Source organism: Balaenoptera physalus (assembly GCF_965194825.1).
Source record: "Balaenoptera physalus genome assembly, chromosome: 2".
NCBI lineage: Eukaryota > Metazoa > Chordata > Mammalia > Artiodactyla > Balaenopteridae > Balaenoptera > Balaenoptera physalus.
The window spans coordinates 129,013,474-129,037,903 of NC_138883.1; the positions used below are offsets into that span (position 1 = coordinate 129,013,474).

At 37.2% G+C, this 24,430-nt stretch overlaps 1 protein-coding gene across 6 annotated transcripts; it reads left to right on the forward strand.

The window, feature by feature from the left end:
* On the forward strand, positions 1 to 23,275 carry LINS1 (lines homolog 1). 6 transcript variants are annotated; one of them, XM_082449972.1, is made up of 8 exons: positions 17 to 146; positions 2,680 to 2,864; positions 15,293 to 15,787; positions 15,889 to 15,978; positions 16,817 to 16,958; positions 17,417 to 18,007; positions 19,238 to 19,409; positions 21,258 to 23,275. In XM_082449972.1, the coding sequence occupies exons 3-8, from the start codon at positions 15,377 to 15,379 to the stop codon at positions 22,141 to 22,143; spliced, it is 2,292 nt and encodes a 763-aa protein (XP_082306098.1). In that variant the 5' UTR covers positions 17 to 146; positions 2,680 to 2,864; positions 15,293 to 15,376; the 3' UTR covers positions 22,144 to 23,275. The 6 variants fall into 6 exon arrangements, with proteins under 6 accessions (XP_082306097.1, XP_082306100.1, XP_082306099.1 ...); XM_082449971.1 differs by lacking the exon at positions 2,680 to 2,864 and having other exon boundaries at positions 1 to 146; positions 17,417 to 17,896; XM_082449973.1 differs by lacking the exon at positions 2,680 to 2,864 and having other exon boundaries at positions 3 to 146; positions 15,293 to 15,430.
* The last annotated feature ends 1,155 nt before the right edge of the window (positions 23,276 to 24,430 follow it).

The following is a 24,430-nucleotide window of genomic DNA, read 5'->3' on the forward strand; positions in this document are numbered from 1 at the left end:
GAAACACTGTAGGCCGAACAGGCCCTCTGCGCATGCGGAAGAGGAAACGCCTTGTACTTTCCGTGAACTACGGTGGCTCGGAAGGGGCCGGGGCTCGCTCGAATGGCGGTGCGAAAGCAGAGTGGCTTCAGTCAGATCCCTGGCAGGTAACGGAGCAGCCGCTAACCTCGGCGGCGGGGGAGGCGTGTGTGCGGCCGACTGAGAGGCTGTTCCGGGGCTTAGGATTGCGGAGGCCTCAGTCCCCAGGAAGCCATGAGAGGGGCGCCTTGTCCCGCCGCTCTCCTCAGAGCTTTTTAGACGCGAGTGACGGGTCCTGGGCTCCTCTCTCGGTCCCTGAGGTTCCGTTAGGTCCCAGGCTGGGCGTGCCTCGCCTAGCGTGGAAAAGAGAACTCTCTGTGGGGTGACGGTGACGCTTCAAGGGCTTTCCTGCAAGAACAGCGATCCTCACGAATTCCTGTGAATGAAAGGGGAAAGAGTGGAAATATGGGAAGTGGACGTGTTTATTAAGTGCATTTTTTCGTTTAGCCGGTATTTACCTGCCGAGCACTGTTCTAGCCGTTAGGGAGACAACGGTGAGCAAGATAGGATAGATGCAATCATTTGCTTTCGTCACTTTAACAGAGAGACCGACAAACACAAAATTATTTATCCGATAGGGATAGGTTATGTAAAGAAAAGCAGAATAATGGGATCGAGATTGCCTAGGGTGCGATGGCTATTTTAGATAGGAAAGGTCTCTGAGGAAGTGACATTTGAGTATCGATCTGAGTGAGGAAGAGCCAGCCATGCCAAGATCTGAGGGAAGAATTTTTCAGGTAGAGACATCAAAAGCGCAAAGCTTCTGACGCTGGAATAATCTTTGCTGTTGACAGGAACTGCAAGAAAGAAGGCCAGGTAGTCAAGCAGCGTAAGAGCGAGCATGGTTAGTAATGAAGTTGAGGGTGGGGGAGGGGGGGTGCGACAGGCTGCGGATCTTGCAAGACCTTGTAGCGGGTGGTCGGAAAGTTATTGTATCTGTTTATGTTTTGAAAAGATCACTGGCTGCTCAGTGGAGAAGACTGTAGCTAGGAGTGAGGTTAAGGCAAATGTGAAAGACTGTTGTAGTAGTCCAGGCAGTAGTTGACATTATCTTAAACTAAGTCACCCAGTACGCCAGACGTTTGACTCCCATCGATGTCCTCAAAGAGAGGCCTAATTGTATAAAGGAAGTATGCATTTCAACATATCAGCTGTTTTTGTTTAATAAAATATATTAAGATGTTTTGTGGCAGATGGGGGTCACTGCAAACACTTTAAATTGATATCCTGGTATTTTATTGTACATTATCATTCATTTATCAAGAATACTAGTTTTGGTGCCTTCTACATGAGCTACTTATTGGCTTAGGTAGGCAAACTGGGTTCAGGCCTGCCCAGGGAAGCTCATAGTCAAGCGTAGGGGAACCAAACTAGAAAATAGTTATGGACAATGCAGTGAGAGAAATACTGTGTATAGGCTGAGGGAGCACTTGGCAGGGCCCTCTAATCCTGACTTGGATATGTGGAAGGCTCTCCAAGACTGGAGGTTTCCTAGTTGAAGGTTGAGAGTGGGAGGGAAATGGTTGAGTGTGATTTAGAAAGAATGGGCCAAGCAAAGCTTGGGAATCCTTAAAGTGCACAGAGTTTCTGAGGCCCTCAGAGAAAGCCTGGAGCTAAGTTTGTGGGGCACAGAGGTGAGAATACCCCAAGAGCCAGATCTCAAAGGACATGCTAAGCTATGTTCAAGGATTTGGACTTTATCCGAATGAAAGTTGAGATGTTTTTCAGAAGGAAGTGGGTGTAGGGTGGGCCAAGAAACAGCCACTTAGCACGGACTCTGTTGTGATTGTCCAGGGTAGGAGTGGTGTACTGTAACAGTGGCAGTGAGGATGGAGAGAAGTGAGGTGAGAAAGGGTCCAGGAACATAGCCAGGTTTCTCACTTGGGTGACTATGAGATACAGGTGCCGTACACTGAGATGGCAAGTTTGAGAGGCCATAGATTGAGATGAGTTTGTATTGAAGGTGCTGTGGAAACTCCAAGTGGAGCTCTCCACTGGCATTTAGATACATGAGTGTGGAGCCCAGAAGAGAGCTAGACCTAACTGTGGGTTCTGAGTTGTTAGCATGTAGATATTAATTGAAGACATTGAGAGTCCATGAAACATTTAAGGGACTACAGTCAACCCTCTGTATTCACGGGTTCCACATTCAACCAACCTCAGATCAAAAATATTTGTAAAAAGAAAAAAATTCCAGAAAGTTCCAAAAAGCAAAACTTGAACTTGCCACCAGCTTAGCAACTATTTACATACCATTTACGTTGTATTAGGTATTGTAAGTAAGAGATGATTTAAAGTATAGGGGAGGATGTGCATAGGTTATATGCAAATACAATGCCATTTTATGTAAGGGACTTGAGCATCCACTGATTTTGGTATCCCTGAGGGGTCCAGAAACAATCTCATACCCAGAAATGACTGTAGAAGGAAAGGGGTCCAGCAAGTATGTCTGAGAAGGAATCTCCAGAGAGGAAGAAGGAACTCCAAGAGAAATTGACTTGTCAAGGATTAGTGTGTGTTTAGAAAAAGGCAAAAATATTTTTAATGGAAAGACTACACAATTATTATCTGTGTAAACATGTGCCCATTTTTCCTTTAAAGAATATACCCCTTTGGCCAGCAAGTCTACTGATGAAATTGTAAGCAGAAGCCCTTTTTAAGAAGAAAACTTGAAGATTACAGGGGGAGGGGAGTGAAAAGATGTATTATAAAGTGAGAACCCTCATGCATGATAGAGAAGGCACTGAAATTCTATGGATTGATGATTAAATTAATATTCACATCTGGTGAGCCCTAAAGACTTCTTTCCCTTGTTCTGTGTAAGGCTTTTCAGAAAATACAAATGCTTAAAAGAACATTCTTGCTAAACATTTGCTTAGATTAGAAAAAATTAAAGTTGTGTATTATTAAAAGCCAGGCTGCAAATTATACAAGAAAAGTTTTTAATCACTTCTGGCTGTTTTTTTAAACCAAATCCACCCAGAAAGTATCATATCTAAAACAAGAGCGTGGAACAGAGGTACTCTATTTATTCTAGGTAACTCTTCATAAAATAGGTAACTCTTCATAAAAAAACTACTTTGAAGGCTACTGCATATTTTTGGATGTATAATTCCCAATTTTTAAAAAATAAGCTATTTTTTACTTCTTTATACCTCTCAGCAATATTTCATAACTTTGAATTTCTAAATTTCCCTTCCTCCTTGAAGTACGTAGCTGAATTATAATTAGAAACCAGTTATATTCAGACATATTAAATGATATTACATATTAGCAACTTCTGATCTTTCAATTCTGCCATGATTTCTTACTGGTTTATTATAAAAACAAAATAACATCACAAAAAGTTTGGAAAACAACTTACAATACCTCAACTTCAGTACCACCACAAACTGTATTTTTGCATACTCTTTTTGTCTTCAGACATTTCACACAGTTCCAACAATACTTGTGCTATGGGGAATTCCCTGGCAGTCCAGTGGTTAGGACTCCCATGCTGTCACAGCCGAGGGCCCAGGTTCAATCCCTGGTTGAGAAACTAAAATCCCACAAGCCACATGGCGTGGCCAAAAAAAAAAAAAAAAAACCTCATGCCATGAATTTCTAGAGTTTATCTGTGCATTCTGCCTGAATAATTACTGCTTCTTTCTTGGGAACCTGGATTGCCACCTGACGTCCCTAGTACTCTTGGTTTCTGGAATTGCATAGAGGCTTTAGGAATCTTCTGGTCCAGTGATTTTCAAATTTTCGTAGCAGTGGGACTCCAATGTAAAGAAGTCTATTAAAAGTGGTATTTTACTAGTATGAATGTAAATTATAAGTTCAGTTTTATAACGTGTACTGATTATAGAATCAGGCAGTTTTGAATTCCGAAAGGAATGAAAGGAATGAGTAAATATGTGAATAGTTATGGAGAACACGTTCAGTCTTACAGCATCCTCAGCACCCACGCAGTTTGGATAGTGTGTTTGCAAAATGCTGCTTCAACCAAGACATGAAGGTCTATGAGCTTCTTAACAGAAGCTGGTATCTGAGTTGGGTCCTAATTTTTCCTAGCTTTTCCACTTCTCTGGTCATTTATTTTTCACTTGAAATCCTTTGTTCAGGTTGCAACAATTTTTAAGATTACTGACATACAATTATATCACAACCAGGGAACATGGTATTACCACACTTTCACAGAATGTACTACTAGATAATTCTAAATTGCTTTATTGTATTGGTGCTCTCAAATTTGGTAATTCTTAAATTATAACTTTTCATTGATTTAAAAGTTTAGATTGCATAATATTTTTTAACAAGTTAAAATTGATTGGATTTCACCAGACTTCATTTTCCATTCAGTTAGGTGATATCAAATTCACACAAATGGAAACACTAATTTTACAACATATAAATGAAATAATTCAGGATCAACGTTTATGATGTTTTAGTTCATAAAACCCTGACTCAACCTGAACTGAGTTTATACCCTGCATGGAAGAGGACTTGATCATTGGAAAAATGCTCAAGCCCCACTGCAGCAACTCTGATTCAGTTGGTGCCTAGGGCTCAGCCATTTTTCCTAGTGCCCCAAAGAGTTCAGTGTGTGACTGAAGTCAGGAATCACTGCCCAGGAGGCTGTGTCTTAAAGCACGCAGTGTTGGTGGAGAGAGTAAGCAGGTTATGCCCTGATGACAGCAGACACCATTCTTGGGACTGCAGGGAGATCGGGACCTGTGTGTTGTAAATAGGGCCACCAGACATGCAGTCCCATCATCTGCCTTTTAGCCTAACTTTGTTCAGCAGTGCCTGGCAGGAAAGGAGGATGGGGATGGATAGAGAAATTCCTCTTTGACCTCACAGTCCCAGCAAAAAAATGCTGAAAGAAAGGAAGCTAACTACTGGCTCTTGAGCTTCTTGTAGCCCTGATTCTGCTAATTTAAGGGATTTTTTTCCCTCAAGGGTAGTTTTAATTTGCACTTTATTGTGACTTCAACATGTGCAGCTCGAGCACATTGTTAGGTGTGTAACACAGTAAAGACTGAATGAGCTCAGAACTCAAGCCCTGCTATAGATAGTACTGCATTTATAATTTTTTGACATGAAATTTTTATTGTATTTTAAAATTCAGAAGTTAAAAATTACACAGCAGTTAAAAATTCTCTTGAGATCAAAACAGTACTAAAATGAACTTTGGAACTGATTTTAGGATTATTTTGGACATACACACTACTCATGGACACTGAATGAAGTTAATAAATCCCTGAGAACTTGACTGAAGCAGAATATTCAGCCATGAACATATTCAATAAATATTTGTTAATACTACTGTGTACCTGGCATTGTGCTCGGAGCTGGGGAAGAAGTGATGAACCAGACTCCTCTTAAGGCAGGAGTGTTACAAATTATTGCACAGATAACTTAAAGTACAATTGTGACACATTCTGTAAGACAGCAGTGGTGCTGGGAGACTGAGAGTATCTCAGGAGGACCTAACCTTGCTGGAGAAAGTCATTATTATTAGTTTCAGGTGAGCAACATAATGATTCAATATTTGTATATACTGCAAAATGATCACCACAATAAGTCTAGTTAACATCCATCTCCTCACATAGTTACAGATTTTTTGTGTAGTCAGAACTTTTAAGATCTACTCACTTAGCAACTTTCAAATATACAATACAGTATTGTTAACTATAGTCACCATGCTGTACATTCCATTCCATGACTTACTTATTTTTGACCACCTTCAACCATTTTGCCCACACCCCACCCCCTGCCTGTAGTAAGCACCAGTCTGTTCTCTGTATCCATGAATTTGGGGTTTTTTTAGATTCCACATATCAAAGAGATCATATGGTATTTGTCTTTTTTAATCTGACTTATTTCACTTAGTATAATGCCCTCAAGATCCATCCACATTGTCACAAATGGCAAGATTTTGCTCTTTTTTTATGGCTGAACAATAATATCTATATCTATAGATATATAAATATATAGATATCACATTTTCTTTATCCATTCATCCATTGATGGACACTTAGGTTGCTTCCATGTCTTGGCTATTGTGGATAATGCTGCAGTGAACATAGGGATGTATATATCTTTTCAAGTTAGTGTTTTCACTTCCTTTGGATAAATACCCAGAAGTGGAATTGCTGGATCATATAATAGTTCTAGTTTTAATTTTTTTAAGGGACCTCCATACTGTTTTCCATAGTGGCTGCACTAATTTACATTCCCACAAGGGTTCCCTTTTCTCCACATCCTCAGCAACACTTGTTATTTCTTGTCTTTTTGATAAACAGCCAATCTAATAGGTATGAGGTGTTATCTCATTGTGGTTTTGACTTGCATTTCCCTGATGATTAATGATGTTGAGCATCTTTTAGTGTTACCTGTTGGCCATCTGTATGTCTTTGGAAAAATGTCTATTCAGATCCTCTGCCCATTTCTTAATCAGTTTTTTGGGTTTTTTGTTTTTGCTATCAAGTTATATGAGTTCTTTATATATTTTGGATATTAACCCCTTATCAGATATATGGTTTGCAAATATTTTCTCCCATTTTGTAGGTTGCCTTTGCATTTGCTGCCTGATTCCTTTGCTTGCAATTTATGGAAACAACCTAAGTATGTGTCGATGGATGATAAAGAAAATAACAAAAACACCAAGCTCATAGATACAGAAAACAGATCGGTGTTTGTTAGAGATTGGTGGGGTGGGGGGAGGTGGAGGGCAAATGAGTGAAGGGGATCAAAAGTTACAAACATCCAGTTATAAAATAAATAAGTCATGGGGATGTCATGTACAGCATGGTGACTATGGTTAATAATACTGTATTGCATATTTGGAAGTTGCTAAGAGAGCAGATCTTAAAGGTACTCATCACACAAAAAAATTTTTGAAACTATGTTGATGGATGTTAACTGGATTTATTGTAGTGATCATTTTGCAATATATATATATAGAGAGTCATTATGTTGTACACCTGAAACTAACATAATGTTATATATCAATTATACCTCAATTAAAAAAAGAATCTGGTAAACAGTGTCTTCTATTTGTGCCTTTCTTAACTTGCCACTCCTTTAAAAAATGGGGGAGGAGCATTGTTTTTTCTCAAAATAAATCATGTTCATTCATTTTTTAACAATTTCACACCAAAAATAGAAGTGCAAAGAAAGTAAAAGGAAGGAGTGGGGTGGGCAGGGCCTGGAGTCATTCCTGCCGTGTGTTGTCTTGTTTAACAGGGCCACCTGGGGCGCAGGAAACACTGACAGATGTGCACTGGGGATTACTACGGAGACAGTCATTTAACTTAACCCTCCCAGCGTCATTATGCCCTTGAACTTGGAAGGAGACTGAAGCTGAGGTGTAGCTTGCCCCATGGTGACCCTGATGTGGTTGAGACATATGACTCTAGATCCCAGATCCCAGGTTCTTACTAGTATACCACGTTGACAGAAAAACACTTTTAAGTATTGTCTTAATCATACATTTTATCTTTTATCTATAACTTAATTATCAGGCTTTTTCTTTATGCTAAAAAAAATGCCTGACCTGGATCAGAGTCCTGCCAACAAGAGTTTAATAGGAGGACAATTTACAAACATGAGGCAGGGTCTAAGCGTTCTTAGTGTTTTAGCAATAACCTGGAAACTTGTTAGAAATAAAAATTTGGGGGCCCCATCCCAGAACTGCTGTATCTGAAGCTCCTGGGGTAAGGCCTGCAGTCTGCTTTTACGTGCCTTGGCAAGTGATTCTGAGGCAGCTAAAACTTGTTTTAAGGAAATGAGCAAGGGATGGTGTACCCTGGGGGCTGGTAACTGCCAGTACCTGCTCTAGGCCTGGAAGTAAGTAGAAGGAGCAGTTCCTGAAACTGGAAAGAACAGTCTCCTGCTCTCCCTCTCCCCCCTCCCCCCCCCCATCTACTACAGGAGCATGTTGGGACGCAGAGAAAGGGGAAGAGTAGAACTAGCAGGGCAAAGGGAAGGTGCCCAACACAGGATGTGCTGTTGGAACATATCCTTCCCCCTTTTGTCACTAGGGTAGAGAGGTGCTCTTGAAATCAGAGTTGGCCAGCTATGATGGCCCTGATGGTGGACATGGATGACGGGAACCCCTTTCCTTTCATCTTCTGGGCCTTCTCAGTGCCTTCACTGCCCTCTCAGACTTTCCTAACCTTGGCACTGCCACCCAGGTTCCCTGCCCCCTCCCAAGTTGCTATAGAGTCTAACCAGACCCACTTTAATTTTTTGGACAAAGTAAATGCCGTCTCAGTTGGGGGAAGGAACTGGAATCTTAGAAGCAGCCTTTGTTTAGAGTACCTCAACTTCTGCCTCAAGAATCACAGCAGCCTCGTTATTGGAGAGAGAGATTAAGTAACCTGTCTGGCTGTGGTCAGATTTGAACCTATTGTTCCATTAGGCCAAAGCCCAATATTGAGAGATTCTAGTCACTTAGCAAACCATTAGCTTCTCATAGAAAGAAAAGCAGTTTTTTACTTTACGTACTGACCATGAAAGTAATTATTTTTCTGTATTCTGAATTTAATGTAGAGTTTATGTAAAAGAAAAACTCCCTAAAAGTAGTCATCTTTTTTTTTTTTAAACAAAGGAGTAAATTACTAGCAGCTTGTTTTCTGATAATTTTTAAATTAAGTTGTGGGAGAATGTTTTCTAGTGAATAGACTGTGCACTTAAAAGCTCTATTTCTTAGGAATACTTTTTAAGAAAATATTTTTAAAACATTTTTAAATACCATTCTCAGTTTTCAGTCTAGAAATTTTTAAAATCAATAAGTTTACGTTTATATTTTAGTTGATATTAATGAAGTATTATGCATATTGTTGCTAAGGATCAGAAGGCTGATGTCTATAGCTGAAATTGTTATTTTTTTAATTTAACTTTTTATTTTGAGCTAATTGTAAATTCACGTGAAGTTGTAAGAAATAATACAGAGAGATCTTGTGTACCCTTCAACTAGTTTCCTCCAATGGTAGCATCTTGCAAAACTGTAGTACAGTATCACAACCAGGATATTGACATTGATACAATCAATCTACTGCTCCAACTCAGATTCCCCTTTTACTTCTATTCATTTACGTGTGTGTATTTAGTTCAATGCAATTTTATCACATATATAGGTTAGCGTGTTCCCCATCAGTTCTGTTATCACAAGGTCTTTATGACCCTACCCACCAAGTGGGAGGGGCCCTCACTAACCTCTGGCAACCACTGATGTGCTCTCCAGCTCTCTAATTTTGTCATTTCAAGAATTGAACCATACAGTATGCAGCCTTTTGACATTGGCTTTTTTCTCTTAGCATGATTCCCTTAAGGGTCACCCAAATTATTGCATGTATCAATAGTTCTTTCCTTCTTATTACTGAGTAGTATGGATGTACCACAGTTTATTCATCCGTTGAAGGACAACTGGATTGTCTCTAGTTTTGGGCTGCTGTGAATAAACCTACTACGAACTTTCACATACAGGTATTTGTGTGAAAATAAGTCTTTATTTTGCTGGAATAAGCGCCCAAGTGTGTAATTACTGGGTCATATGGTAGCATGTTTAGCTTTTTTGTTTTGTTTTAAAGACTATATTTTTTAGAACAGTTTTAGGTTCACAGCAAAATTGAGAGGAAGGTACAGAGATTTCCTGTATACCTTCTGCCCCCACACATGCATAGTCTCCTCCATTATCAGCATCTGCAGATGGGATACCACAGTGGTACATTTGTTACAGTTGATAAGCCTACATTGACACGTCATAATCACCCAAATCCATAGTTCACATTAGGGTTTACTTTTGGTGTTTTACATCCTATTGGTTTAGACGAATGTATAATCACATGTATCCATCATTGTAGTATCATTCAGAGTAGTTTCACTGCCCTAAAGGTCCTGTGCTCCATGTATTCATCCCTCCCCTCATCCCCCAACTTCTGGCAACCACTGATCTTTTTACCATCTCCATAGTCTTGCCTTTTCCAGAGTGTCATATAATTGGAATCATACACTATGTAGCCTTTTCAGATTGACTTCTTTCACTTAGTAGTATGCTTTTAAGTTTCCTCCATGTCTTTTTCATGGCTTGATAGCACTTTCTTTTTAGCATGAATAATATTCCATTGAGTGGATGTACCACAGTTTATATATATTCATTCACCTACTTAAGGATATCTTCGTTGCTGCCAAGTTTTGGCAATTATGCATGTGCAGGTTTCTTTCTGGGCGTAAGTTTTCAACTCCTCTGGGTAAACACTGAGGAGTGCAGTTGCTGGAGCGACGTGGTAAGAGTATGTTTAGTTTTCTAAGAAACTGCCAAACTGTCTTCCAGTGACTGTACCGTTCTGTGTTCCCACCAGCGATGTAGAGTGGTCCACTTTCTCCATGTTCTGGCCAGAATTTGGTGTCACTAATTTTTATTTCAATCATATTGATAGTGGTATTTACTGTGGTTTTAATTTACATTTCCCTAATGGCTAAGGTAGTTGGACATCTTTTTGTGTACTTACTTGCTCTATATCCTCTTTAGTGAACATGTCCGTGTCTCTTGCCCATTTCCTAATTGAATTATTATCTTTTTTAACGTTGAGTTTTGAGAGTTCTTTATATATTCTAGATACTAGTCCATTGTTGGAAATGTGGTTAGCAAATATTTTCTCTCAGTCTGTGCTTATCTTTTTATCCTCTTAATAGGGTCTTTCACAGAGCAAAAGTTTTTAATTTTGTTGAGGTCCAGTTTATCAGTTTTTATTTTATGGATTGGGCTTTGAAGGCCAAGTCTAAGAGCTCTTTGCCTAGCCTTGGATCCCAAAGATTTTCTCCTTTTTTTTCTGAAAGGTTAATTTTAAGTATTAAGCCTGTGATCCATCTTGAGTTAATTGTTGTAAAAGGGTGAAATTATTTTAAATGAAGTTAAATCAAGGTCTTAGTCACTCATATTTATACTGCCTTTAAACTGTTGATGAACTGATATCAAAGTATGATCAGTGGATAGTTAGGCTTTTCACCCTGGGTTTGATGTAGCTACTAAAAGTAATTTAATGTAAAAATCAATCAAATGGTTGTCCTGATTAATGTTTCAACCTTTGGTTGCTGAGTATCATTTGAAAAAATTAATTGTAGTTTGCACTGGGAATTTGCATAGTTGGGAAGTTGTATTGTAATTGGCCTTGATTTTAGAATTTGTGCAGCATGTAGAAATGATTCTGAGGATCAGTATTCTGTTTTAAGGTATTGTGGGAATACATATAGAAACTGTTAAAGATTAGGCTGTGTGAGTTACTCCTTACACTTAAGAAGTTTATTAGAGAGCTTCTATTCAACCATTGCCTTGAGGCTTTGGAGCATCAGAGGAAATTTGAGAAGGGGCACTGGCTCTGAAATTAGACTTTCTGGGTTCAAATCCTGATTCTGCCAGTTAACTGGCTCTGTAACTTGATCTCTTTGTGCCTTAGTTTCCTTATTGTAAAATGGGTGTGGTAATTAAGTACCCACCTATTACAGTTGTTATGAAGCTATTACTCACTTAAAACAGTTTCTGATACATAGTGGGCGCTCGATAAACTTCAGCAATTATTATCCCTAAATCATTGATTTTATGTGAAGATGGGTGGGGAATATATATATATATTTTTAAATTTTATTTGTTTATTTATTTATTTATGACTGTGTTGGGTCTTCGTTTCTGTGTGAGGGCTTTCTCCAGTTGTGGCAAGTGGGGGCCACTCTTCATCGCAGTGCGCGGGCCTCTCATTTTCGCGGCCTCTCTTGTTGCAGAGCACAGGCTCCAGACGCGCAGGCTCAGTAACTGTGGCTCACGGGCCCAGCTGCTCCACGGCATGTGGGATCTTCCGGGACCAGGGCTCGAACCCGTGTCCCCTGCATTGGCAGGCGGATTCTTAACCACTGCGCCACCAGGGAAGCCCCAAGGGAATATATTTTTTATATTAAGACAAGCATGATTCTGTTAGGATTTGACTGCAAAATTCAGATAGTTTACAGTCCTTAAACAATAAAAGAGAGACTTTAAATAAATTTTGTGCTTGTAATGGGCACCCCCTTAGGCTCCCTGACGTGGGAATCCACTTTCCTTTTCCAGGAGGCGTTTTCTGAAAGAACTCTGAGAAGCACTGCTCATTCACATTTTCTAATTAGGCCTCTCCTAACATTTGTGTCCGTTACAGGCTAGACAAATCTCTCTCATTATCCAGGATAGCTGGCTCCAGAGCCTCTCAGCATTCTGAGCATCCTTCCCCAGACACTTCGCTTTGTTGATGCCTCGTAAGAGCTTGGTGTCGGAGGGGTATGCCTTCCTCCAGACCAGCATGGTAATGCAGCTTGAGATGTCCCAATCTCATAGCAGCCACTACGAGGAAAAAAGTGTGGTTGGTTAATCCCCTAGTTCGTTTTTTCAGGATTTGTCCTTTGCTTTAGTGCTATGATTGCTTTAAAACAACAACTGCAGTTCTCAATTCCCAATGGGTTACCATAGACATTTGTTTCAATGCAGGTTTCTTTGGCCAGCATTAATATCTTAAAAGACACTGTAATTAGGAAGGGTTTATGATAGTCACAGTAGAAGCAGCCTAGCACCTATTGTCTTCATTCATTTGTTATCTGCCTGGCATTTGTGACCCTTAGTTGATGCTTTTGTTTTTCTTTCTGTCTATAAAGCATCATTTTGACTCTTTGTATCTTCAGGTTTATAACATTTCAATCTGATTTCTCATAACCACTCTTATCAAGACCCTGGGTCCCACCGTGATAGAAAATAGCCCATCCTCCCCTCCAACCCCCCCCAAACCCCCAAAATGCTTTTTTGTTTACCTATTTATTGGCATTCACTTTAGTTTTGTGTGCTGAAATGATTGAACCATTTGAAATGGGTCTTTTTATAGGTTGAAAATAGTTGAAATAGCAGCAGTTTTATTCTCATTTGTGGTAAAATTTAAGGACTTAAGATGTATAGAAATATTATAAGTATTTTTATTGCTATAGCATTGAAATAAAAATAATTCCATTTGTGGTTGAAAATTATATGAATAGAGTTGAGTATACAATATTAATTAAAACCTAATTAGGTAGATTTACTGATTAAATTAGCTTTAAAATAAAAAATATTGCCACAGAATATTTTATATAATAGAATATTTTATATGTAAAAATGTCAGTAGTTTTATTGGGAAGAAATGTTATAACTAAAATATAAAGTAAAATAAGTATGATGGAATTCATCTTTGAAGTAGAATATGAAAACTAATTTCTGGTCTGTGACAGACAAAATATACCAGACAATTAAGGAGATGATTTTATTCAAGCTATTGCAACAGAGAGAATGTTTATTAATGGAAAACCTCTCAAAGAAGGAAGAAATGGGGAGTTTTATAAAACTAGGGAGTCAGTAAGGAAGGGTGAAGGTGGGTCCTATCTGGAAATACGGTCAGCCCTTTCTTGGAACACAGAAGGTTCAGTGCTTCTTAACCATAGCTGCTTTCTGGGAGCACAGGGCTCAGGTAAATTTTAACATTGTCAGATGGAACAAGGTTACTGATATTACCGTATTAAGTTATGTTTATAAATTGTGTGAGATACCACGGTTTGAAAATAGAATTCAGTGAAAACTTTACAGAAGCTTCATTTGTAACCTTAAAATCTATAGGTTTCTTAATATTTATTTCTGCACTGGAGGACTAGAACAGGGCGGCTTTGTCTTGTAGGGGTGACCAGGAAATGAAATTCCTTACAAGCTAAGCAAGGGGAAGAAACCAGTGGAGAGGGAGGTTTGAAGACCAAGGGCAGGCCAGTGGGCCCTATAGTAAAAGTGAGAACCGATAAAAGTGACAGCCCTCCCTATGAGGTCTCTTCCAGTGAGGAAGGAAGGAAGTTAAAGATGGGCATTTATAAGTGGGTCCGGGTAAAGGAGGGAATTCTGTGGATTTTGTTAAATATAAATTTTAAAAGGACAAAATCATGACCCATATAAAATGAACGCAGAGCAACGATTTTATTTAACTAGTTAATTAATGAAAGAACTAGACAAATGTCACAACCATTTTAAAAGAAAAGTTGACTTTATATAGAGTAAAGGAATGTTGAAATGAGTTTACAGATGGAAGCAAAACTGGCTTTTCCCACTGCAGGGAGGGTTGCCCCTTCACCAGACAATTATGGGCATGTCCACAGACAAGAATTATTTGCATTGCTATCAGTTACTTACAATTTACCAAGGTGTAAAATAGCTCAAAGTCAGTGAAAAGACCAAGCCCTGTAGGATCCAATAATTCCCAGAGGCTCCAGTGTTCCCATTGAAAGGATATTCAGTAATCTCTTTTGCTTGCACCAAAGTCTTTAATTTTTCCTAGCCACGCTTGCTGTATAGTAACTACATGCTTTCTCTAATATTCACTTATCAGTTGATTGCCCATTTCTCTGCTTTAAAAGCCACGTCTGATCCTTTCCTTTTGCCCCACTCTTTCTGGTCTCCATCAGGTCAGAGGAGCCTGGGGAAACCAGGATGTCTAAATTTATATCCAGCTACAAATACAAAATACAGTTTGCTCACGTTTGGATTGCTTTTGCTTAACGTCTTGTCTTTTTCTTGGGATGGCATTTAAAATTTTTAAATTTAATGTTATAAATGATAACCAGGGTTTCTTTATATTATCATATAATTTTAAGTTGGGAGTTAACCAGCAATAACCATAATAGTTTGACCATATAGCAATCTAACTTTAGGTTTTCATCTATAAGTTGAACGTAAAAGTTAATGAATTTGAGTTATTAGCCAAGTGGTTCTCAACCTGGATGATTTTGCCTCCCAAGGGCATGCTACTGGCATCTAGTGGGTAGAGGCCAGGAATGCTGCTAAAACTTCCTACAATGCACAAGACACCTCCCCCAAAGCAAAATTACCCAGTTCCTACTGTTAATAGTGCCAAGGTTGAGAAACTCTGACAGCCTATTGAAAAATGTTAGAGGAAAGCTAAAGTTTTACTGTAATAAAATTAAAAATAATTTTATGATCTTAAATCTATATGAAAAACATGAATTTTATTTTTATGGTTTTAAAATAATCTTATTACCAGTTTTCCATTTTTAGAAATTAAGCCATCAGTATTACCTTTAACTTGAGAGACTAAATGATTAAGTGGAAACAGATGCCTTTCCCTTGTAATGTAATGTATATAACACTTATATTTTTAAATTATTTTTCCTATTTTAGGTTTTATTGAAGAAACAGAGATTCATCCCATTTCTAAGATTAATATTTACAATTTGGATTTGTCGACCTTCTTGTAAGATATATATGGCAATCAAAATGAAAGCTTTCTTTGAAGTTTTAGAACAATTATACCGGAAGGTACTTCTTGGAGCCACACTTGAGAATGACAGCCATGATTACATCTTTTATCTCAACCCAGCATTTTCAGATCAAGATTGCTCTACAACCACCTCCTCAGACTGCTCAAACATCCTTGATGTTCAGGGCAAGCATCAGCCATCCTCTGTGAATTTGGCTACCCCTTCTGTAGCACCTGTGTGTTTGCAGAGACATTTTCAGTTGAGCAGTACCCGAGAAATAATGCTCCTTCAGTTAACAGTGATCAAAGTGATGATAACCAGAATATTATCTGTCGAAACTGAATTGCATGCTAAGGAGAAATATAAAGATATAATTAAAATTCTTTTAAAATCATCTGACATCGATTCTAAATTAGTAAGCCCATTTGCTTTGGGGGGTTATTTTAAGATCTAGATTTTTAAAATATACGTTTTAACATTCAGTAACAGCAGGTAAATTTATTTGTTTTCTTATAGACCTGTATGTTCCAAACCTCGGATAAATTGTTATCTCACATGGCTGCAAAGTGCCTTGCACTACTTCTGTATTTCCAACTGAAGGAAAAGGTAAGATAAGTAATCAAATTATGTTACTGTTTCTTTTATAGTTTCTTTAAAATTGCTCTCTGGCATTCAATATTTTATCAATAAAATATTTGCTCACATAATAACGTGTAAATCCACAAAAGTGTAAGAATAGAGTAATATGATGGCTTATATCAAGGATTAGAGTCTTAAATATGTTGTAAATCTTCACAGATCAGATTCTTAACCCAAAAGATGGGTTTCAAGTCAAAGAGTTCATAACTTTCTTCAGATTGTCAAAGGAGTATGTGGGCCTCCTTCCTCCCCTCCAAAAAAAGGTTTAGGAACCCCTGCTTGAGACTAAGACCATTTTCACAGGTTTAATATAAATAAATTCTAAGAGTGGTCCTCAGCATAATGAAAAAATATGAACAAATTATCAGATTTATCTCTTATCTCTGAATTAGTTAATAAACAAATCTAAATTTACTGACTTCTTTCAGCTATAATTGCTTGTTCCTTTCTTAAAATAACATTCTTTCCTGAATTAAAAAAGGCGGTATTTGCAGTAGAAAATTTGGGAAAACAGAAAAAGTATAAAGACCAAAATAAAAATTACATATCATTCCAGCTACCAGAGATAATAACCACTGCTAATATTTTCATGTTCCCTTTGATCTTTTATTTCTATGGCATATTGAATTTCTTGATTTAAGGAATATTAGGATATTTGTGTCCTTGTTTTAACAAATATTATCATACTTTTTTTTTTGGAAGGGAGTAAGCAATGTTGTATTGAGTTGTATATAATAGGTAATTTGTAATTGTAAAGAAAATATTGTATTATAACTTACTCCTTTAAATTTTTTCTAACTTCTAGATAACATTGAGTAATTCCTGGATTTCTTTCTGCCAAAAAAATCTTTCTGAATATTCTGAAAGTGATAAAGTAGTATACTGCCTCTGGATGCTTACCTTTGTAATAAAAGAAATCTTTAAAGATACATGTTCACAAAAAACAGGTATGAATTATGTTTCCCCGTAAACAATGGTCATTATCTTGTTCCCAAGGAGGATTATAGTTATACAATGAAGAGTAAAACTTACTTTGGAACGTCTGATCTGTCTTGAAGTATGAAAACCTAAAGAATTGTGCCCCGTATTTTTTGATTGAGGATACCTTTTTAAAAGGAAAAAATGTAAAACTTCACTATTATTAAAAATTGAAATTAAAGCTTTTCATTTTTATATATCCTTTGCATCGTCTGATGTTACTGATATTTGTAAAATGGGTATTAGCCATGGTTATTAGCTCTTACTTAGTCTGTGTATCTTCATTTGTTCATGTTAGAGGTAAACAATCCAATCCATTTTTTCATCTTATAAAGGGATAATAATTATAAAAATTGAATTGTAAAATTGTTTTTTAAGAAGTCTTTGTTTTTCCTGTTGCTTATAATTACTATTTTTTTAATCACAGAAATTCTAAAGCAGTTCCTGACTCCTTTTGACACTATTTTTGAAGTCTTTTACAATTCCTTATTTTCTCAGCATTTTGAAAACCACCAAGATACTTCTAAACTAATAAATAGCTTGATATGTTTCCTGGAATTGCTTGAACTTCTTATAGCCTCCAGAATCCACCTGAAGTTACATTTCACTTGCCAGAGGATTTTATTTTTGAAACCTTCTTGCGTGTTCGACGTTATTACCTGGCCTATTCAGGCTTTTGTCAAAAGGAAATTCATCATATTCATCAAAAAGTGCCTTCTCTGCAAAGTGGGTGAAGACCTTTCTCGGGGATCTGTCCCTGCCTTCATGGCACCAGATCATCCTTTAGATGTGGACCTGTTGGCTTTGGCTGATGCTGTTTTGCAAGCTGTGGATTTGGGCTTGTTGAGGACACTGTCTGTCTATGGAAAACCTTCCTGCTTTGGAGGCGATGAAGTCCAACCTGGATGTGAGTGTGTCCCTGGTCCAGATCATGTGATCCTTAGAGCAGCGAGCTTACTTATCATTAGATCCTTAGAAATCAAGTTTCAAAATGGTGCTTCAGCAAATGAAATGAAAGGTAACTCTCTCATCTCCTTTTGTATGCAAAGTAATGGGTAATTATTTACTGAAGTAAAATTATTCATAATTATCAAATCTCAGGACTGTAATTTCACAATTTAAGCTATATGTTATTCTAATTATAATTTATTAATTTTCTTCAAAAAAAAAGAGAAAAAACTAGAATTGCCTTAAGAAAAAAAGTTTCAGTTTTGTGCTCTAAACTGAATTTGCGTAGTATAGTTAATAATTGTGTTTAAAAAAAAAAGATTCTGTTGAGTCACTTCGAAGTAAGCAATGTAAGTCAATTCATATTCAGATATTTGTAGTATATTATTCATATTTTCCTTCATAAAATTGGTATATCTACTAATACAGATTTTTGACAATTAGGAGTTGAATCGAAACTAATATGTCAGAAGTTATATTGATGAAGAAATTTTTGTATAAAATTTCCAGGATGTTAACTTAAGAGTCCAAAGAGAGCCATTTAAAGTATTCAGTGTAGGTGCTGGGGAAGGTTATGTCCTCTGTTTCATTTGAGGAAAATGAATAGTGAACGTCTCTAAACAAGCAGCATAGAGTTTCAGTGAAAGGTTTGAATTGTAAGCAATGACTTCCCTGAATTGCTTTAGATAACATTTAGCTTGTAGTAACAACATGTAAGATATAATCCTGTGCAGTTATCATTTACAACACTAGATGGCGTGTGTTATATGTCAAGAATTTTAAATTGCAGTTAAAACTCCTCAAAACCTTTTTGACTTTTGTGCTTAATAGTAGTACTTTCTTTTAATACTTTAAACAATTTTAAACAAACAAAAAATTTTTTTCTGTTATTTTGAGGGCAAATTATTTTTGTTTGGGTGCATTGTTGTGTCTAGTAACAAACCATGTGGCATCCAGTGAAGTGATTTCTGTTGCCTACTACTCATTCATTTATATGCATTTAGCAAGAATTTATGTAACTTTTATTTCTCAGAGATAATTAGTTATTTGGCAGCGTGGGAAGTAGATGATCTGGCTATACATTTTAACTGTATCCTACTGAGTGGGTCATTTTTTTCTCTGAAGCTCAGTTTCCTAATATACAAAGTAGAGATAATCCCTAACTCACAAACTTTTTGAAAGTGTGAATTATGAAAATGAATTTTAAAATACTCTAGATATTATAAATTTATATATAGGCAAGTTATTATAAATGCATTCATAAACTGTTGCTTGCTTTTGAAATTTGCATTTTTTGAAGTTGATTTACAGAGGTTCATGTCTGAGTTACTGACCTTCTTAAAGCCTCACCTTCAGCCCTCTCTGCAATCACACAATCTTTGTGAGTGGTTGTCTAGGGTCTTCATAGAACAAGACGATGACATGCTGGAGGCTGCCAAAACAGCAATGGGCATCTACCTGAAGTTGACCAGGTTCGTATATTTTAAAGTAATTATACTAACTACATGCCAGGAAAGCAGAAAACATTTTTAATAATGTGTTGGACATACTATTTACTTTCCATCATTAGGGGAAAAAAAAAAATCCCTAACAATCTTGTGGTTTCCTTATAAGTTCCAATTCCTTTCTTTAACCCTGCCCTACATGAAAATAGATGATATTTGAGTTCTCATTATGAAAACCTGGCTGGCTAGGCAGATCTAGGGATTAGAACTAGACTGAGATTAGACAGCATGGGTTCTGGCTGAGTCTCCACCTTTGCTTTACCTGTGTGATCAGGAATAAGTTAATACACTTGTCTAAGTCTTAATTTAATTGATGTTTAAGAACTCTTTTCACCTCTGAGACTAACTTGTCTGTATTGAACTTCTGTAAGGTGATTTTTGCCTTTGTAAAGGTGAGTACAATCTTCTAAGTAATCAAAGGAACTGTTGTAAATTTTCATTTTAATGTACAGTTGAACTGGGATTGATATCATCTTGAGGCAGATATCTGAAATTGATTATGAACTTACGTTACTGATGACATTTTATACTGATCCTATTTCTGTTTATTAAAACAGCTGTACTTGGTCAATCTTGGGTCAATCTTGTGGCAAATATCTGTAATTGGTAATGAAGTTAATAACTGAAGACCTTTTACACTGTTTCTGCTTCTGCTTTATTAAAACCTTAAAGTATTTGCTTTATTTCCATTTCTTTCTTGGCTTCAGAGAAAGGGATTTCTTACTAATGACTGTCGGTGCAGTGTTGTGCTGCCAGTTCTTACTTGTATTATGACACTGCTGGCAGTGGCTGCTTTCAGACTGTAAGAGTTTGGGGCCAATTTTCAAAAGGTTCTAATCAAGAACACAGAATTCCTGCATGCGATTTGAATTAGGCTTAGAAACGGTCAAATACAAATTCCGTCTGAATGCACATGCCTCGTAGAGTATATCTTAGTTGTATTCAAAGCTGACTTCTTACTCCTCAAGAAAGAGGAAGCCTCTGAATTAAATTTACTTTGTATGTGAATTTCTAACTTTCTTAGCTTGAGTTTAGTGTGCTCGCAGAGGCATGTGCTCATGTCATATGTATTTTTTTTAATGTAACTGTATTAGTTAAGAGTGACTGGCTGTAAATGATAGAAATCAACATAAGTTAGTCTAAGCAAAAAAAAAAAAGGAATTTATTGGCTCCTAATTGGGAATTCTAAGGGGTCAAGTTGTCATCAGGTATAACTGTATATGACTCAAACCATGTCATTGATTATTTCTCTTTGTTTCTATCTCACGGCTCTGAATTAATTCTCAGGGCCACCAGCAGTGCCAGGCTTACAGCAGCCTTACAGTTATAATCTTTAATGGTGCCAGCAGAAGTCCTGGAGAGATCTGATTAGCCTGCGTGGGTCACAGATTCATGTTGGAATCATGGTGGCCAGGAGCTTGGGTACTCTGATTGGTCAGTCTGGGTCACATGCCCACCCCTGTTGAGGCAAGTGTGGAAGGAAAGGAAGGAGGTTAATTGCCACCTTACCACGGGGAATTAGTTACCTGTAGGAACAAGGAATTCTGATGTCAAGAGACAGGAAGACAGAGGACTTTAATTGGGCAGGTAAAAACTAGAACTACCAAAGTCAATGGATTTTATTTATTTTATTGAATCAGATTTATATGGAGTTTGTGGAAAAAGAGATGGTTTTGAAATTTTTTTTCTTTTTAAAATAATGCATACATTAAAAAGAAATTTAATAGGAGAATTTATGGTTTGTGAATTACATCTGTCAAAACTTACATTTGTAAACAGTCATTAATCTGAAGTCTCTGCTCTCTTTGTTTTCAGAGAATGTGAAGCTACCGAAAGCTTGACCCAAGAAAAAGAAATGTGGAACCATCACACACATGAAAATGGCTATAATCCACACTGTATTTTTTTATTCTTACTAAAAAATATAGGATTTGATTCTACAGTTCTTCTTGATTTTTTGATTTCATCAGAAACCTGTTTTCTTGAATATTTTGTTAGATATTTAAAATTATTGCAAAAAGACTGGGATAATTTTTTCACCATTTGCAAGTACTTTGATATAACTGAATCTAAAGATAACATAAATATTTGTTGTTGTATCTCCTCACTTGTCCAAGACAGAAGCAGCAACCAAACAGAACCTAGTCCTTTGGCTGTTCTTGGTGATCACAGAGATGCTCATGCTTGGGTCTCCTGGGCTTCTGAAGCTTCTTCTGAACCACTGAACCATGTTGTGATGTCTGAGGAGGCCCAGGCCACACTCCAGGCTAATAGTCTGTCTCCCCCACGAACTTCTCAAAGTCTGGTAGATTATGAAACCTCTGATGATTCTGAAGAAGAATCCACAGGCCAGCGTTTAGCAAACAGTAGACTAACATCTTTACACCAAGAAGCAATGAAGAAAATTCAGGACACAGTTGGAACAAGTAGGGATAAAAAAGAACTTAGCCTGGAGTCTCAGTCAAGGTCTCTGGTTTCCAAAGAATCTAATACTCCCTTCTCTGTTGATTGTGACATAGGCCCAAATAACATTGCTTCTAAAGTGGGAATATCTCACAGAACAGTAAAGTGCTTTGAAGAGCTACAAGGTGCCATTTATCGTTTGCAGAAGAAAAATCTGTTCCCATATAATCCAACAGCACTTTTGAAGTTGTTAAAACATATTGAGACAATATATAATAGAAGTATGACTCCTTTGTAAAACAGGAACTGGTTTTCCCTAATATAATTGTGCCTTAATGAGATAACAGTAAAAAAAAAAAAAAAAAAACTTCAAAAGGGTTTTCTAACATGCCTTTCCTTTGCCTTTTGGAAGCTGCCTAGTGACTGAAAAAGATACATCAAATGACAAGTCACTTGATACAGTTGTACAGCACTCAAAATTTATGGTAGTTCAACTTACACAAATTTGGGGTAGTTATTGTATTAGTTTCTTACTGCTGCTGTAAAAATTACCACAAACTTGGTGGCTTAAAACAACAGAGATTTATCCTTTCACAACTAGATTTATCCTCTAGTTCTCTAGTTCTCCTCTAGTTCTGGAGGCTAGAAATTCAAAATCAAGATGGCTACAGGGCCACACTTTCTCTCAAGGTTCTAGGGGAGAATCCTTCCCTGCCTCTTCCTAGCTTCTGGCCATTGCTGGCAATCCTTGGTATTCCTGGACTTGTTGCTGCATCACTCCAGTCTCTTTCTCTGTTGTCACATGACATTTTCCCTGTCTGTATCCAGTTTCCCTCTTGTAAGGACACCAGTCACTGGGTTAGGGCCCACTCTCATCCAGTGTGGCCACATCTTAGCTTAATTATATCAGCAAGTACCCTATCTCACATTCACAGGTTCTGGGTAGATGTGAATTTTGGGAGGGACGCTGTTTAAGCGAGTATGGTTATTATTTCCCCCTGAGGTATTTACGTGTAATGTGATATGTAAAAAACTTAAATCTTAGCAGTTTTTTAAAGAGAGGTGATTAGCTCTATATGTATATATGTGGTCTACAAACACAAGTGTATTCTTTAAAAAGAGTTTTAATAGGTAATTTTCCTATTTAAAATTGTGATATGGATAATTATATTCTGTCTTTTTGAGAGGAGGCAGTAAATTCAAGTTTTCATGTCATTACAGGCATACCTCATTTTATTGTGCTTCACTTTATTGTGTTTTGTAGATATTGCATTTTTTACAAATTGAAGGTTTGTGGCAATCCTGTGTCATACAAGTCTTTTGGTGCCATTTTTCCAACAACATTTGCTCACTTTGTGTCACATTTTGGTAATTGCAATATTTCAAACTTTTTCATTATTTGTTACAAATATAAAACTTTAATGGATGAGGAGTTGCTTCTTATGGATGAGCAAAGAAAGTGGTTTCTTAAGATGGAATCTGCTCCCGGTGAAGATTCTGTGAAGGTTGTTGAAATGACAACAAAGGATTTAAAATATTATATAAACTTAGTTGTTAAAGCAGCGGCACGGATTGAGAGGATTGACTCCAATTGTGAAAGCACTTCTACTGTGGGTAAACTGCTGTCAAATGCATTGCTTGCTACAGAGAAATGGTTCATGAAAGGCAGAGTCCATCAGTGGGGCAAACTTCATGGCTGTCTTATTTTAAGAAATTACCATGGCCACCGTGATCAGTCAGCAGCCATCAACATCGAGGCAAGACTCTCCACCAGCCAAAAAATTACACCTCGCTGAAGGCTTAGATGATGGTTAGCATGTTTTAGCAATAAAGTATTTCTTTATTAAGATATATAGGCATAATGCCATTGCACACTTACTAGACTACAGTATAGTGTAAACATAACTTTCATATGCACTGGGAAACCAAAAAATCCATGTGATTCTCCTTGTGATACTTGCTTTATTGTGGTGATCTGGAACTGAACCCGCAATATCTCCAAGGTCTGTGATGGATTTATATACTGAGAGCATAACTATATTGTGCTGGTCAGTCTGTCATTAAGACGATCTGAAATGTCCTTAAAATATTTTTTAAATGATCCTTTTATAGAGAAATATAAGGAGACTGAACCTATCAGACATTAAAATATACTTTAAGGCTGTGTTAATCAAAAGAGGGTAGTACTCATTCAGGTAGAAATGGGAATATCAGTGGAACTAAACAGAGGATGGCTAATCAAAGTAACAGTGAGATACTAATGTTAACCAAAGAGAAATGCAGAGGTCAAAAACTCTGGTAACAGAGTTGGGGGTGTACATTGGGGCAGCTTCTACATAAAAAGTGTGTATCTTCAAGGATTTTCAATGCCACATTGTTTATAAAAGCGAAAGACTAGAAATAATCTGGTTAAGTAAATCATAATATATATATACTCATAGTATGTATGCTAAGTTATATATACTTGTGGAAAGAATGGGCTGTATTCATGTTTACAGAAATGAAACATCTACAGTTAAAAAAAAAAAGTGAGTATACTGGGCTCCCATTTGTTTAAGAAAAGAACGTGGGGAAGGAGTAATACA